This window comes from Callospermophilus lateralis, chromosome 6 (genome assembly GCF_048772815.1).
Source record: "Callospermophilus lateralis isolate mCalLat2 chromosome 6, mCalLat2.hap1, whole genome shotgun sequence".
Taxonomy (NCBI): Eukaryota; Metazoa; Chordata; class Mammalia; order Rodentia; family Sciuridae; genus Callospermophilus; species Callospermophilus lateralis.
This window is the reverse complement of record NC_135310.1, coordinates 152392056-152409746: the sequence shown is the minus strand read 5'-3', so window position 1 is coordinate 152409746 and position 17691 is coordinate 152392056. Positions and strand designations below refer to the sequence as shown.

General features: G+C 48.5%; 1 protein-coding gene across 2 annotated transcripts in view; it reads right to left on the bottom strand.

Moving 5' to 3' along the window:
• Positions 1-13998, bottom strand: part of Gmpr (guanosine monophosphate reductase) — a 38080-nt gene extending 24082 nt beyond the window's left edge. The window contains exons 1-4 of one of the 2 annotated variants that reach the window (XM_076859238.1): positions 13728-13998; positions 7131-7250; positions 4799-4882; positions 1740-1913 (exon numbers count right to left, since the gene is read on the bottom strand). In XM_076859238.1, the coding sequence (XP_076715353.1) occupies positions 1740-1913; positions 4799-4882; positions 7131-7250; positions 13728-13814 (465 nt within the window). In that variant the 5' untranslated portion in view covers positions 13815-13998. The remainder of the gene's footprint in view (positions 1-1739; positions 1914-4798; positions 4883-7130; positions 7251-13727) is intronic. The other variant, XM_076859237.1, reaches the window with a different exon arrangement.
• Positions 13999-17691: the final 3693 nt, after the last annotated feature.

Below are 17691 nucleotides of genomic sequence, written 5' to 3'. Positions count from 1 at the left end.
CTGGCATGGCCTTGAGACTTATGTTGACGTGTTTTATGAAAATTCCAAAAACCAAGTACAAATCAGAGTTTAAGATTCCTAATGTGTAGTACATGTGGGATGACCCTTTCTATCTTTGCAGAGATCTAACAAAGACGATAGGAGATTGACGTAAAGCTCCTGAAACCAGCAGGTACTTATAAAGGAAAAAAAAAAAAAAAAAACCACAAACACACACCTTTTTCTTACTCCTTATATTTGACACAGTAGAGAACACTTCAGGGAACCCTCCCGCACACACACCAAGCAACTGTCCCACCAGGCGCCCTACCATTCAACTCGGTTCTGACCTACCCACCTCAGGTGCCAGTCACAAGGAGGTTACCCACAAATCCTGTACCAACTGGCAGCTCCCACGCTCTCCTTCCCAAGGCCTCTGCTGGAGCTGCTCAGACCCATGGAAACTTTGGACAAGGAAGCTCAGACTTACTGGTTTAGGATATTGGTCGTGGCTACCATCAAGGATGCGATGAAGAGACACCCAGGGGAGGCCCTAGGAACTCAGGTCCAAGACCAAATCTTACAACAAAAGACTCTACAGGCCCCTTACCTAGAGGACTGCTGAGGAGCTCCGTCTCAGAAGCAGACTCCTCATGATTTCACAGAATTGGACCCACTTCACTATTTTTAAGGTGAGCTGAGCTGTCACGCAGGGTAAGAGGAGTTTTGCCACTTCCTGCCCACGCCTCCCTGGCCCAGCTGGCCAGCCTCAGCTCGGTTCTTACCTCTTTCTCCTGGTGGGCTGGAAGAGCATAAAAAGACTTAAGGATCCTCAGAGGTCCCCTCACAGAAGACTAAACTCCATTAACCAATAATTTGGGCCCCCCCAACTTCCTTGCCCTGGTGAAATGTGCGGAGAAATCAGGCTCCGAACCCAACAAAGCTGAGGGCAGGTGAGACACCCAGCAGACGACCTGTGATCACTGTGGAAATTGAGACCAAGAAAGAATAACTATGATACAAACTTTTCCAAAGGCCCAACTCCGGAGATTTCAACTACCTTTTTTCTGCAAATCCACCGTTCCCAGAAGTCACAAATACGCATTGTAACTAGTGAAGGTGCTAGTGATCGGGACAGCCAGGAAATGGGTCCCACAGGATGAAACAACACGCCCATCGGCCGACCACGGTTGTTGCACGAGGTTCCCGTTGTGGAGTCCGATGCTCTCGGCAGAGTCAGGGTGCAGTGCAGAGGACACAACCCTGCTGAACTGAAACCCTTTATGTGTTTCCTACTTTAAAACATGCTCTTTGCTGAAGGTGGCAAGACCCTTTTTCAAAGATCTCATCTGGTAAGAAATACTGAATGATATTTAGCAAAAATAAGCAAGTGGGGTTTTATTTTTATAGTGGAAAGTGAGTTTCCAGATCTTCCAAGGTGGCTACCTTTCCTTTTGGGGGGCTTGGGGGCAGAGGTGTGCAGAGGGGTGGCAGTATTACTACTGCCCACATCCTCAGCCCTTTGTATTTATTTGGAGACAGGGCCTCACTAAGTCACTGAGGCTGGCCTTGAACTTGTGATCCTCCTGCTCAGCCTCTGGAGTTGCTGGGATTATAGGTGTGCACCACCACCCCCGGCTACTTCTCCTTTTCCTAAAGATTCCAAACTAGCCTTTTAATAAGAGGCTATGACAAGAATGCAGGTCCCCCCACACTGAATCCCTCTGCCTCCTCACCTTGAAATATCCTATTGTGCTTACCATGATGGTGTGCTCGGGAAACCTGGCCCGGACCAGTTTCACAAACTCCACAAAGTGTTCAGAATAGCCGTTGGCCACATCCAGGCAGATGAACTTCACCTGTGGCACGGCTTCCAGGATGCTGCTCATCTTTTCCAGATCATTCTGTCCACTGCCCGAACTCACAGCCATGTGCTGTACCAAGATGAAGCAAGAATGTTGGCGTAAGCAGGAGCATTCCCAGCAGACCCCCCTGCCTCTTCCCAGGTGGCTTCTCCGGGGACAAAAAGGCATCCCTGGCAGGTTCAATGTGATCGAATCTCAGCGGGTCTGCTCAGGAGACAGAGGAGAGCTGTGCCCCTAGATGAGCTCAACTTCGATCATCATCTTTTCTACCTTGGCATTGCACATATCCTCAAACCTGGGCCTCAGCCACTAAAACTTTTCAGTAAACAGATTCTTAAATCTGCAGGAGATATTGTCCTTGGCTTTCACTGCATTTTCTCAAGATTCTTGTGTGGAACTATAAACAGTGGAGCCACCCGTACAAACATCGTGGTACAGAAACTCGACAGGTAAGAAGGAGGAAGTTTCCAGCAAGAACCAAGTAGGGACACTCAACCTGGAAGAGGGATTTAGAGACGCTGCCTCGGCTAAACGCAGTGACTTCACCTGGGCCTGCAGATGTCCTATGGGAAACGGAAACAGGACAAAGCTTGGCGACTCTGCCTCCATTTTGTGACCTGTCCTCTTTATTAGCTTCGACCCGCGGTCAGGCCCCTGCCCAGCTCTGGGCACAGACATGTTAATCACTGCGGCAGGGCTCACCTAAAAACCAGCACTAGGAGGTTTCCTAGCCTCACATTGACCTGGCCTCTCTCATCCCCCTCCCAGACTGAGTTTCAGGGACATCTGACTGTCAGCTTCTGCAGCATCCCACTCCTGGAGTGACACCTAGAACTTCTCATTGTCCTACGACTTCCAGGAGCTCACCCCATAGGACTGTTCCCCTGAAGGCAGGGACAATCACCTCATGGGGATCTAAACCGCCCCCTTCAGGATCACAGTGTGATGGACAAACACCCTGAAGGACAAGTGGAAATCGCCCCTCAAGCCACAAGGCCTTCCCGGGAGCCACCTTGCAGAAGCAGAGACTGATCAACCTGACACCTGGATGGAGACCACCGCCCCCTCGCAGACCTCACGCCTCCCTAATGCAGGCAGCACCCGAGCCCAGGCTGAGATGCTGGGTCCCGCTGTGCCTTCCCAAGGTGGCCCAGTTGAGGGGAGTGCTTTGCCTGCTCTCCCTATTACTTTTCTGGTTTTGCTTTTTGGGGAAAGTGACCGTGCTCGGTTTGCTGGGACCTCTGGAGCCAAGCCTCTGGCCTAGGGCTCCAGTCTCTGGAAAAATACAGGTAACAACTGTCTACAGAGCATGAACGCTGTATCAGGCACGCCATCTAGAGATGGGTTGACGGTGCAGCCCGAACACATGGGGTCTCATCTCAAGTGTGCACCAGGATGTGCCTAGTTTATATGCAAATATATGGAAGCACTTGAGCATTCGAGAAGTTTGGTGTCTGCGGAGTGGTCCTAGAACCAGTCCCCCCCACACAGCCAGGGACAATGGTCTAACTCATTTGACTACAATTCAGCAAAAAATGAAGGACTTGCTGTTGACCAAAATGATTTCCTCTCCAAAACCACACCTAACTAAAGGAGGGTGGGAGCGGCAGCAGAAAGAGAGACCCCCCCCTACCAGGCAGTTAATGTCCCAAATCTTCTTTGAATCACAAGTGAGCCAACTGTGGGGAGGGAGAACTGTCACCCTGGGAGACCTCCCTGCTGAATCTGGGTCAAATCACCTGTAGGTTCAGGAAGGACAGGAGTGCTACCCTAGGTAGGGATTTCTATTGTTGTTTTAAAATTATCCTTTTTTTTTTTTTTCTGAACACTTTTCTGAGATGGGACATACCTGGACTGCACAATTCCATGACTTTTGGCAAACTCAGAGTTGTGTGCTCACCACAACCAATTATTTTTTACTTTATTTATTTTTTTTTTTAGTTATAGATGGATACAATTATTTTATTTATTTTTATGTGGTGCTGAGGATCGAACCCAGGGCCTCACACATGCCAGGCAAGTACTCACCACTGAGCTGCAACCCCAGCCTCATGGCAACCAATTTTAAAACATTTTCATGATTCCCAAAAAGAAACTCCCATACTTCTTAACCATCACCCCTCTTCTGCCTCCTGCTTCCTCTAATCCATTTTATGTTTACAGATTTGCCCATTCTGGACAATTCATGCTAACAGAATCACTTTGCGTCTGGCTTTTTGACTTAGCAAAACATTCAAGCTTCACCACGCAGCCACATGAACCAGCCCATTATTCCTTCTTGTGGCTGAATGATTCCATCTGCTATCACGTGGCTACGTCCTAATTTGTTTACCCCTCCAGCTACTGATGGATATTTGGGCTCTTTCTGCTTTGAAGCTACTAGAAATAATGCTCCTATGAAAACACATCGACAAGTTTCTGTGTGTGTGTGTGTGTGTGTGTGTGTGTGTGTTTTCACGTGTGCTAGATCCACACCTAGAAATAACTGCCAGGTCCTGTAGCAACTCTTAGGTTTCACCTTTTGAGAATCTGCCAGACTGTTTTCCAAAGCATCTCGCATTCCTGCCAGCACCGTACGAGAGTTCCAGCTTTTCCCTGACCTCAATGGCACTTCTTATCTGATGACAGCTATTCCAGCAGGCATACTGCTTCCTGAACTCCAAAACGACTTGCTGCAATAGAGGGTTTTACTCGGGCTGGGTCTACCCTGAAACACCTGGCAGGAAGCACAGGTCTCCCTGGGAGCTGGTGAGAAAACACTTCACCTCTCCAGGGAGAGCAGGTAAACCCTAGTATTTACATAAGGTGCCACAGAGCAGGTTTCCTCAGCAAGCCCTTGGAGTGACACAGGACCAGGGAACCACCACCCCAGTGCATCTGTCTGCTGATTCACAGGCTTCTGACAACTCTCTCTTCCCGGAGGTACTTGGAGACAAACCCTAGCAGAGTCTTACCTGAAGACATTCCGGGTGCTTTGAGGCAAAAACCTTCCACTCTTCCAGGGTGTAATGCTTATGAACCGCTGTAAACATGGCGTGCTAGGAAACAAGATGGTGACAATGACATTAGGATGAGCAGCCACAGGAGCCCTCTCCCCTGGAGCAGCTCCTAGGAGTCTCCAGCCATTTCCCTGCATCTTCCTGGAACAGCAGGCTCTGCAGGAAATCAGCCAGATGAGTCTCCCCCCACCCCCACCCCAAGCAGGAGCAACGGTCTCATGAGAACCAAGCTGCCTCTTTCCAGGACTGCGGGTCTGATGGATGAACATCCTGCAGAGTGGAGACTGCCCCCCATCAAGCAATAAGGGCCTCCCAAAACCAGAACCAAGAATGACCAACCGGACCTCGGGCTCTCCCAGACTGCCTCATGACCCAGCCCTCTTGCCCGGATCCCTTCCTCACTCAAACCTCAGGCCTCTGTCAACACCCCTAGACAGGCTGACATTGGACCTATTTTGCTTTCTCAATACGGCCATATAGATGAAAAGTTCCTTTCCTGCTTTTCACCATTACTTTTTATGTTTGTTTTTGGGGGTGAGTGGCCAGACCTGATTTTGAGGGGTCCTCAGAGTAGGCCCTCTGATGTGGGACTCCAGTAACAGCTTTTCCTTGTGTTCACTCTTTGCTAACTCCTTCTTGTTAAAAGCTAAACCCATCCGACAGTTGACATGTTTAAGGGAGGGAATTACACAAACTGTGAAACCCTGAATCTCTGCCTCTCGACCCAGCCTTCATTATCACGTGCCAGTGCTTGGCAGGCATTATTTCATTTCCTTCTCTGAGTAAGTTTGAACAGTATTATTAGCTTCGTGATCTCACTCATGGGGAAATTTGCAAGGTGAAAGTGGGGAGGACACAGCAAGTTTTTAATGGACTAATAATAATTTGATACGTGAATTAACCAAGCAATTTATTATTCCCTGATTCTCTTCATTTTCCCACTATGTTATTTAGCTTTCTGTGGCTATGAGAAGACACTTGAGACAGTTAACTTATAAGGAGAAAATGTTTATTTGGGTTCACAGTGCCGGAGGTTCCAGTCCACGAACAATGGGCTCCACTGTTTGGAACTGTGGTGAGGCAGCACCTTATGGTAGGAGCAAAACCACTTACCTCATCACAAGCCAGAGAGCAAAAGGGAATGAGGAAGAGACTGGATCCCACAATCCCCCCTTCTAAGGCAGGCCCCCAAGGGCATACTGACCTCCACCTAGGGCCCTCCACCCCCTGTAAAGGCTCCAACATCATCTAGTAAAGCAAGTCTTTGGGGGCCGCTTATCCAAACCATAGCATACACTAATACGTTGTTCATTAATAGCAGTGACTAACGACAGCAGAACAAGGGAAAGATGGAGAGAAAAAAATGCCACATCCTTGTAGCAATTAATTTATTAGCCTCTGGCCCAAAGCTCCCTGGGGACTGAGAAGTGACAGAGGATACAACAGATCATACAGTCAGATGGACAACCCCCTGCTCTGTTTTTTGAGCTCATAATTTGTTTGAGAATCCTTTCACTCTAATCACTGCCTAATCATGAGTCCCGGCGCCTCCTGCTGCTAGACTTGCTGCCCACCGTGAGAAGCTCTGTCGACTAATTGGATTTACCCTTGCACTTGGCAGGCTTGATGGACAGAAACAGACACACCACCCCATACACATGGGCAAACGTCTCACACCGAGGCCCTAAGAGGCTCCGCACGTCAGACACAGCCATGCAAGACCCAGTCTTGCCTACAAACAGCATTCCCTTTATTTTTCCCAAGGCCAAGAAACTACCAATTCTCCGTATTGGCAATTAGATGAGTTGTTGGAACCTTGAGATTCTCCTGAGGGCTGTCATTTGAGTGAAATCCCTTGGATTCTAGAGTCAGTTTGGATTAAGTCCTGCCTCTTTCTACCTGGCTAAAGGCCCCAAAGCAAGCTACCCCTCCTCCCTCCCTCTCTCTCTCTGCCTAGGTTTTCTCATCCATAAACCTAGACTGTGGAGTTGTGAATTAAGAATAATCAAGATACATTATATCCAGTGGTGCTTAATCATTATGTAGCACAGACTGCAGACCATGTCCCCCGGTCCTGACTTTAGAAAGCAATGTCCCTCTTCTAAGACACTTATCATGTTCTAACTTACGTGTGGATCTCTAATTTCTAAGTCCACCCCAGGCATTCTCACCGAAGTGGATGGAGCAACAAATAGACTCCAAAGCCCGAAGAATGCAAGTCCAGGGTAGGCCCCTGCCAACCTCACCCTGCTGTGAGCCGCAGAGGCAGGGGGACCTGCCATCTCACCTGTGACATAACGACGGCCATCTCGAATGTCCCCACGGTGTCCATGTTGGCCACGATGATGGGGACCCCTTTGTAGGTCTGCTTTGAGTTTCGAAATGTAAAGGTTCGCTCAAGATCCACCTGCGGGCCAAGAGGGCGACGAGTGAGTGCTCTTCAGGACAGGTGCAGCATTTCTGTGCTCAGAGACAGTGAGAAGAACACAAAAGAAGCATCGGACCCTCAGCCCCTGGGTTCTCTTTGGGCTCTGACTCCAGATGTTCTGGAGAAGGGAGAATCCCTGAAGAATCCAAGTAACATGTTGCATCCAACTGCAAAAGTTCCAACGGTGCCTGGTCCCCCTCAAGCACCAGTACAAGGCACTGGGAATTCTTCCACGAAGCCCAAGCTCCAAATCAGAAGCTTTCGCTCCTCTGTTAGCCTCTCCTCCCCGACTGCTGCCCTCTACTCTCCACCTGGCTCATCAGGATACATGATATCCTTTCCCAACCTTCAAGCACCGGAGGGACCATGCTGCTTCTGAGAAAATCCATTCCGCTCTCCCCTGCCAATGATGACCTTCCTCCCTCCCTTGATGATCCCTGCAATGCTGACTTTTCACCTGGAACCACACTCAAAATCTACCCTGCAGTGAACTCCCAACCATTAATCCCTTAGCCTCGCAACCTCCGCAGCTGTTTCGTAATTAGGAGCATCTTTGAGTGAGCTGGAGGGACATTCACTGCCACCCTATGTCCACGCATATAAACACTTGTTCCTTTGACTTGCAAACAGCTGGAGGGAGGCCTCCAAATCCACTGTCACTCTGACTTGTGGGCTTTTAGGACTATCAGCTGTCAGGAACCCAGGATAGCTGGCTAGCAGGGTGGGCTAGCAGCAGCAGTGTGCAAATCAAGGGACTCATACAAAGCTACCGGAGTCAATGACATCTATGACCCAAAGCAGGTCCTGGGCCTGCTCTCATCACAGAAAGGTCACACACTATGGGTTCCATTCTGAGTTTGTTTCTGACCAAGTGTGGCCAGTGGAGGACCCTGCAGAAAAACCAAAGGATGGTGGTTGGAGACGGGGGACACCGGTGGTTCTTCCAGATCCCTTTAGAGCAACTTCTCCAGAATGGCTGGGCGTCCTTCAGGCCCCGGTGCTCCTGGTTCCAACTTTCTCAGAGTGAGCCAATCTTTCCTGCCAACTCTCACCCTAGGGGAGGAGCAGCTTCTTAGCACTGCCATCTCTGGTGTGCCTGAATATCCCATGTGGCATCTCGGCTGTATTAGGAACCTGCACTAAATTCCCTGCTTGAAATAGCCCACATTTCTGGCTTCCATGGCTGGACCCTGAGAGATTCAGGTCACAATGGAGGTGGGTGCTTGCCCGAGCAAACTGGCAGGAGAGACCCAAGTATGAATCTTATGCTTCTAAAATAATTCAGACCTATGTGACTCCAGCTTCCTGAGAACCCCACCAATAATCCTTTCCTACCAGTGTTTATCTAGAGCCTTTTATTCTTTTTCATCTGATTTAAGTTTCATTTCACGCAAGCAGCAAGCGGAATCAAGTCAGAAAACCCTGCGGGACATCTCAGACGCTTCCGTTTTTGCATTCCTCCTGCTTCTCCACCCAGGGCTCCATGTCCAGGAGGCTTCCTGGGTGAATGACGTCATCAATATAATTACACTGGCTTTAAACTACAGTCAACAAGGGGAAATGAGACTCTGTAATTGCAGGAACATATGCGGCGTTGGGTCCCTTTATCTACTTCCTTCATGATGACTCTTGGTTCTACACCGGTGAAGCCAGTTTTATTGACATCCTGCAAAATGACTGAGCGAGTCTATTAGCTGCAACCTTCTGTGCTGCTAATGGCCCTGTAACACTTTGGCTCAGGGGCTTAAAACAATCAGAATTCCTTGGCCTCAAATTCTTCTTCTACTCCTCCAAGAGGCATGGGGGAGAGCTGTTATACTCTGTATGCAGCTGAGGCCACAATGGCTTTTTCTTGGCACACCAAGACCTGTCAGCGGTACAAAAACAAAACAAAACCACCAGCACTTCACAGAAAAGGTTCCCTGGCCTCGACAATGAATGTTTCCCTTCACTTCTGGTCTCCTCGGTAAGGCAGGTTCTTGGGGCTAGGGGTGTGACTCAGTGGTCAGAAGTGCGTGGCATGCACAGACCCTGGGTTCAATCTCTAGGACCCCCTGAAGGCAGACTCTTTACAATATTTCATTCTGAAAATGAGTAATGAAGTTATCTTCCCCAGCCTTATACACCCAGACACACACACACCCAAAACAGACCAGTTGTTCGCTAAGAGATAAATACTTTAAATATTCCAGCCTCCCAGGAACAAAACTTGGCATTTAATCTGCCACAGCTGGCCAATGTACCAAATATAGCACCTGTAAATTCCCTCTCTGTAAACCCCATCTGAAAGGGAACAGAAAATAACAGATCCCCCCCCCCCTTTCACCTGAGAAACATGTTTCTACTGCTCTTCTAAACACAACTTTATTGAGTTGGTTTTTGGTGGCTCAAAAGTTCAAATAGAGAGCCACAAATCACATTCCAAATAATCCAATGTCATGGGTCAAGCTAACAATTTGCTGCATACAATATGCTCAATCCTCTTACCCTGACACAATCAGTGACATCTGTGGGCCAGGAAGGTCACAGTAGAGTGGGCATCCAGCCCACAACCCTGTCCCTTCTCAAGTCTTAATGTGCACGTGTAGACACCTCTGCAGGTGAAGTTTTGTGCACATGCGCACACTGTCACTCAGCCACTCTGGGTGGGAGGGACACACCCCTGCAGCGGTTGGCCCTTGGGAAAGCACACCTGGGAGGGGTGGCCATGCAGGCCTTAGGACGAGCTCATACCATCTGGGGAGGGATACCCAGGAGTCTGAGAACTTGGAGCCTAGCCCTAGAAGAAACCCCAGAGCCCACAGGCCCTGCCCAGTGAGGAGTGTCATCAGAGGACAAGTAGGGACCAGGGCGGAAGACACTTCTCCGAAATCTAGGGATGATAGTGAGATAAGCTGTTCTTTCATTATCTAGACTGTTCATTATCTGTCTCACCTGGGCACAGGGAGCTTGCCTTTCATCTTTGTAGGCCTAGTGGCTGGACAGACACGAAATAACGCATGTTTCCCTTCACTTCTAGTCTTCTAGAGTAGGGTACAGTTCAGGGCTAAGAGTGATCCTGTGGTTCGGCCCCAGCCTTTTGCAAGACAGTGCTTGGTGATCCCAGCCCAGTCCTCTGGATGTGAGCCCTCAGGCCTCAGAGACCCTCCCACAGCTGCCACATCACCAGCCAGCACAGGTTCCACAAATAGAAAGGGCATCAGCAGCAACCATGTGCACAGCAGAATCCTTTTAGGATGATTTCTGAGAACATGTCCAGGCCACCCTAAACGTCATAAATCAAAACCTTTGTGTTGGAGACAGTGTGTATATGTTGGAGTGTCTCCCTAGGTGATTCGGAGGCATTTGTGACTAACAGCAAGTCGTGGAGCCTTCTAATTATATGGAGGATGTTGCAGGCTGAATTGTGTCTCCCCAAAAAAGAGGCTGATGTCCTAATCTCCAGTACCTGTATATGTGACCTGACTCAGAGAAAGGGTCTTTACAACTGGTCAAATTTGAATGAGGTAACTTAGCGAGGTCCCTAGTGTAGTATGATTGATGTTCTTACAAACAGGGAAATTTGAACCTGGGCACACAACACTTATTGTAGAGATGAGGTGAGGGCAGAGGTTGGCATGATGCATTTGCATGGCAAGAAATGCCCAAAGCTGCCAGTCAAACACATAAGAAGGTGAGGAGAGGATGGAACTCACTCTCCCTCTGAGCCTCCCGAACCAGGGGACAATAAATTTTTTTTGTATTGAGCCACCCAGTTTGTGGTATTTTGGTGCAAAAGCCCCAGGAAACCAATACAAAGGTAACAGGGACAGAGCTTAGACCAAAACCCTCTCCCAACCCAGTGCCTCTCCACTCGGCCTTGCTCGCATTGTCCTGGGCCAACCAGTGACAGAAGGTAACAGCTTCTCACTGGACTGCTGGTGACACTTAACCACTGAGTTTTAAGCAGAATGAATGTCAGTGGCATCTTCTCCACCTTTAAGGTAAAGGGATGATTTTCTGTACCAACTCTCTTCAACGCCACACTTTCAAAGTTAGAGTTGCATTTGATCGTTAAATTTTTTTCTTACTGAACTTGAAGATCAGGGTTGATGTCGAAGCCAGGAATGGGTCCCAAGGAAGAAAATACTCTGGAGCCACAGGATGTGAACTCCCCAGTGTACCAGGAAAGGGCAAAATCTTGACTTAACAAAGTCATCCCCTTTGAAAAGATTATCCAAAATGTCTCCACATAAACTGTGGCACTTCCTTCCTCTGAAACAAAGTTGGACGGTTGGCAGATGACTGTCTAGCTGTAGCACCTACATGAAGGCTACCTGTCCTGTTGCTTCTGAGAGCTGACCCCAAATCATTGTGAGTCTTGGGCAGGAGTACTGAACTTCTATGGTTCCCTCTCTGCTTCCTGCTCATTCCCTGCCCCAGTGATCAAACTCGGTAACTGCCAAAATACTCTTTTCCCAGCCAGATACTGTTACCAGGTAGGTTTTCTCTCTGGGATCCCCTCAAACCTGCTCTCTGCTCAAAATCCTTCATCTGCTATTTAGTTTCGAATTTGTATACAGTATTACTTCCACCAGGGTGCATACATTGTAAGCTTCTGACTGTGCAATTAAAGTTTGTATCTGGCACGTGAAACTTCAGGCACCAACAAGCAAATTGAGAATCACTAAGAGGGAATTAGAAAGGCCTAATTAAATCCCTCAACACCACTCAGGCAAGTAAAGTCAGACCATGGGGAATGGCCAGCCAGGCAGCAAACTCCTGCCCCAGGAAGCTAAACCATTAGAAGAACCAATCAGAAAGGCAACACCAGTTAACTGCAGCTTCCGGGCAGGTAGCTGGCAAATTCCTACAAAGTTGGAAACGTGGAAAACAGTCCTGAAGGGCACCGACTTCTCACTGCAGGTGCCACTGTATATTAATAGCAGCAATCAGTCCAAATTACAAAACCAAGGGTTGCATGCCATATCGTATTGTTCTCTGGAAGAATTCATTCCGTTATATAAATTTGGAAATGTTTTACCTTCATAAAGTGTTTTTCTGGTTCAGAGAACACATATATCCCTGTTTTGAAGGTATTTTTTCTTAGAAATAGTTTCTCTTCTAAATTAACTTGGAATACTTACAGAGGTTGCTAAATCATTACTCCGCCCAGAATGCCCACTTTTATCTTGTCTGGCCTCAGGTACTGCCTACAGCTCCTACTTCTGGAGCCCAGGGCTGTTTTCCAAACTTTATTTTTGTTCCAAGAGTTTGCCCAGTTCTTTCGTGCCTCTGAAAAGAACAAGATGAAGGACAGGCACAGGGGCATCTAATCTGGGGTGATAAGGGCCCAGGTCAGTTCTCCCCCACCTCTTCCTGTCCTGTCCTGGCTCCAGCGGGCCAATGCTTCCACTTGGGGAAAGTGAACTGCGAGAGGCTGTCCAGATCCCAACAGGCCCTCAGCTGGCAGCACCCGACACTGCAGTCAGGCCTGGGCACTGGAGTGGAGTTCTTCTTCTCCGAGGGGATTTATTTATGGTCTTGTTGGCGGAGCTGGTGAAAGGAAACTGGGCCTGCTGGCTCAGCGTCCTCCACTTTACCCTTTCGGACCCAGCCTTCCAGACCCTGTGGTTTCCCGTTTCTCAGCTCCCAGAAGACCAGGCAAAGTCAAGGTCCCTGGCCCATAACTACTCCTGTGGACTCTGCCTTCCCCTCAAACTACTTTGTCCTTCAGGGTCTGACCTCCCTTTTCCCCAGTCCCTGGCTATTTCCAGGTCCGACTCCACCTGCTCATGTAAGCTTTGATCTCATTAAGGCAAAACAAGCAAAAGGCTCCAGGCTTCCAGTTCGCCCTACCACCCTCAGCCCAGCGCTTTCTGCTTCTCGCTGGGGCTGGGCTAGGACTAGGGGCTGTCCAGTACCGCGCGGCGCCACCAAGAACGGGTCCCCAAGCTCCGCTCTCGGCAAGGCCACCCTAACTCGGAAAGTCAACCGTGAACTTGCTTCCGGGGGCTCCCGGCTTTTCAGCTCTGTTAAAGTCCACCAAGCAGCAGCAGCGGTTCCCGGCACGCGGAGACGCTGCCAAAAATCGCAAGGATCTGCGGTTGTTTTGCTCTGGCTTTCCACCGGGCTCCACCGTTTCCTTTTCTCCGGGAGTGCGCCTCCCTACCTCCATTCTAGGTCTATTGGCCACTTGATCTTTGCTCCTCTGTGGTCCAGTTTCAGTGTAAACTTCCCCTTGCCCATCCAACCGGACTGATTTAGAATTTTAGGCCCGAACCGGGCCCCTTTCTCCCTGTCCTTACAGATAGCCCAAGTCCTGGCAGGGCGCCGACTGGCCCTCCTCTTTCCCGGGGGAAAGGTGGGCAGCACCCAGCCGCCGACACAGAGAAGCAGCCACCCCTTCCACTACCTCCCCCGCGGCACCCAGAAAACAAATTCTCAGCCCCGGGTCAGGTTTCAAACGGACCCCACCTCCGATCGGCTCTTGAGGCTGCTCCGCTTAGGTCGGAGCAGGACATCCTTGAAGTCGAGCTTGAGGTCCGCGTCTATGCGGGGCATGGTGCCGGCGCGGCAGGGCGGCCGGCTCCTTCCTGCGGCGGAGGTAGCGACAGTGCCACCGCCTGCGAGGGGCAAGGGCGGTGCGGGGCGCGTGCGTGGCACGGCCGCCGGGGCTGCTGTGCCGCGGCCCGGGCTCCCGCGGGCCCGCGCGCAAGCCGGCTCTTCAGCGCGCCCGCCCCGCGCCCCCGGCCGCGCTGGTTCGCCCCGCCCCGCGCCCGGTGGCCACGCCCCCGCGCTCCTTGGCCGCGCCCCGAGAGAGCCAGGAGCCGGGTGGAGAGGCGAAAGGGCCGTGGGCATCTCCCAATCCGCACGGCGTACAGTCCTGCTCATTGCTACCGCCAAATTGTGCACCTGTGCACCATCTAGGCTATTACCGAGGATCCCCTTGGAGAGGGGACCTGGCGCATTACCGCCTTATCCAAGGGTAAAGGCCAATCCTTGAGAGGTTTGACTTCTCATTTCTCCAATTTCAAGTCCAGCGTGCACCAAGTGCTGGCCTCTCACATGCCAAAGAGGGAGAGACCCTTGGGAGGCTGGACGGAAATACAGGAAACCGGGCCGGCCCTGTGCGAACCTGAGGCCCAGGGTTCCATCACCGTGGAGTGGGTGGTTTGGGCCATTTTTGGATACCCTTTAGATTTCAGGGGGGTTTTGCTGATTTTTATTTAAAACAACAATAGCGAGGTCTATAGTCAGCGCAGATCCTGGGATTTGAGGGACCTGAATCCTCTCCAGGGTTACCAGTGACTCCAGTTCGTTTTTATTCACTTGTTGAGCTTACTGAACCTCTGCTGTAGCTTGGAATGCGCTTAAGGACTTTTCCTGCACCTGCTCATCCACCCTCAAAACAGCACATCCACCGGAGCTATTTTGCAGATAAGGAAAGTGAAGTTCATGCAAATGAAATACCTTGTCCAAAGCCCCCAAAAAGTAAAATATAAGTCCTCTCTGTCCTGGAAAAAATAGCTGCTTTTTTTACCCTGGGGACCTCTTTACTGTGTGGATGGAAAACCCGGTTCCACTACTTTCTAGCTGGGTAACCTTGAGGGAGCTAATTTCTCTGACTCTTTGTCTCATAGGTTAAAGAAGGACTTAAAAACTACCCTCTCCCAGGTTTTTTGTGTGAATTAAATTGTGTGTGTGTGTGTGTGTGTGTGTGTGTGTGTGTATGCAGAATGTAAGTTCCATTGTAGTTGCTCAATAATAATGGTACTTATTTGGGGTCACATGTTAACTTATGTGCATTGTGTTTTATAATCTCAGACTACATTGCTAACTGCACAAAGCCAGGAATCACTTTCATTTTCTTTCAGTTCTCAAAAGGCTCTAACGGTTCTCAGTGAACCCTGTGGCTGACCATAAAGACATAGCACAATGTTCATTTTAACACAAATGACTGCCAGTGACAAAAGTCTTCAGCCATTCCACTTGGTGACATGACTATCTTTGCCTCACAGGAATTTTGAAAAGTTTCATGGAAGGAAGTGAGAGTTATCAGAGAGCGGGAAGATAACCACAATTAGTCCAGCCAACAAATTATTTATGACCCACCCTTATCACATCGTTGAAAGCTGGCCAGATGTGACACTTACAAATAGTGGGGATCTCAGTTCCTTAATTAATGACTAAATAAAAGTCAAATATTACCATGTCAGATAGTAATATAATTACTATATGACAAGGTAATTATTCTTCAAAAAGGGAAGAGAAACCAAGCTTATGAAGCATCGGCTTAGAGTGAAGAAGTGCAGAGGTGGTGGAGGGCTTTATACTCAAGGGCACACACACACTGCCTTACGGGAAGAGCCTCCTTCTCTGGCCCTGGCCTCATACTCCGGGTGGTATCTCTTCTCTTGGTTTACTGCCCACCCTCCTCTATTGGAAGAGACAGAAGTTCAGTTTATACATTCCATTCCTCCTCCTATTGAAATATTCCATCATAACCATATCTTCAGACACAAAGTCATGTTCCTTGGTGAATCACTAGGAGTCCCTGATTCTCTTACACCAACAGAGATTCTACTATCCTGTGATCTGTGCCCCAAAGGCCCATGTGTTGAAGGCTTGGCACTGATAGGAGCAGGTGGAGCCTTAAGGAGGAGGAGCCTAGTCGGAGGAAGTTGTATTATAGGGAGCATGTCCTTGGAGGGACTATTGGGACATTGGTCCTACCCCTTCCTCCTTGTTTCCTAACTATCGTGAGGTGGGCATCTACTTCTGCCAGGTGCTCCCCACCATGATGTACAACCTCCACCAGAAGCCCAAAGGCAATGGGGTTAAACAGCCGTCCACTGAAACCTCTGAGTCTGTGAACCAAAACAAACCTTTCCTCCTTATACATTGATTACCCCAGGTATTTTGTTACAGCGATGGGAAGCTGACTAACAAAATCCTTTAGGCACTGTGTATAGATTTCAGCTCCTCATCTCACAAATAATGACAGTGAAAATTTCTATTGAAACAATGATTTTACGAAGAAATTTTGACTAGACGAAGCCATAAGATATATCCAGAATCCAACCTGAGAACATTATCTTAACTAAGGGTAGGGTGATTCCAAAAATTACCTGAGAAGATAACCTCTAAAATTATGTGGGAAAAATTCCACATGGTGACTCTTCTTTTATATATTCATGGATTCAGTTTGCTGATATTTTGTTAAGGATTTTTACATCTAAACACATGGGGAACATGAGTCTGTAGTTTTCATGTCTTTAGCAGGATTATAATGGCCTCATAAAATGAATTTGGAGTGGGGCGTGGTGGGGCACACCTGTAACACCAGCCACTCAGGGGCTGAGGTATGAGGGTCACAAGATTGAGGCCAGCCTGAGCAACTTGGCAAGGCCCCAAAGACTTAGTGAGATCCTGTCTCAAATAAAAAGTAAAAAGGGGTGGGTGAAGGGTAAGTGAGAAATGAAAGATGGAGACCAGGCAGAGATACCCATGGGAGTTTATTTTTCAGAGCTGACAAATAAAGGAGAGAGAGGCAACACAGGCTTGAGTTCTGGAACTTTCATGGGACAGGCTCAGGAATCAGAGCCTGGCAGGTCCTAATGTGGGCGGTTAGGGGTGGGGTTGGTAGGAGGGAGTGGTGAGCCTTTCTCAGAGGGGCCTTTGGGTGGGAAAGTGAAACTTTTTCCTTAAAATGGCAGCTGTCACTTAAGATGGCCATCCAGATGCTAAGCCCCGCCTTATAGCAGGGGATGTGACACAGTGGTCAAGAGCACCTATGTTCAAACCCTTGTACTAAACATTGTAAGAACTGGGAAATGTTTCTTGATTTATTTTCTCAAAGAGCTTGTAAAGGGTTGGGATTCGTTCTCTAAGTATTTCATAGGATCAATCAGTGATCTATAATTATGAAGGATAAGAAAATTGTTTTTTGATAGACAAATATCTCAAAACCCTAAAATAATTATAATTGAATAGTAATTAAAATCCTTAAAATAGTTCAAAATCACAGTATTTAGTATAATGGGAATAAGAAAGATTTTACTCATATTTAATGTTTTGTGGTGTTTTGCATTCTTGACAAAATTTGTCCCATTAGAGTAAGAAAACAATCTCCTAATACCAATTCACAATGAACGTTTGGGTACACCTGTAATCCTATTTACAGAGGTTCACTTGATGCTTTGACTATATTCCTTGTGGCTTTGAAACTTACATATTTTTTCCTTTTTCTCAATCTTCTTTTCCCTAAATTTCTCCCTGATCTTCTTTTCCTCCCCGATCTTTTCCCCGATCTTCTCCTTCCTGATCTCTCCTCCCTAACCTCATTTCTCTGAATCACCTCTATAAACCCCCCTGTTCCTGCTGATGGACAGAATCACAGGAGTCCCTGGGTTTCTCCTTTGCTAACAAAGCAATAAAC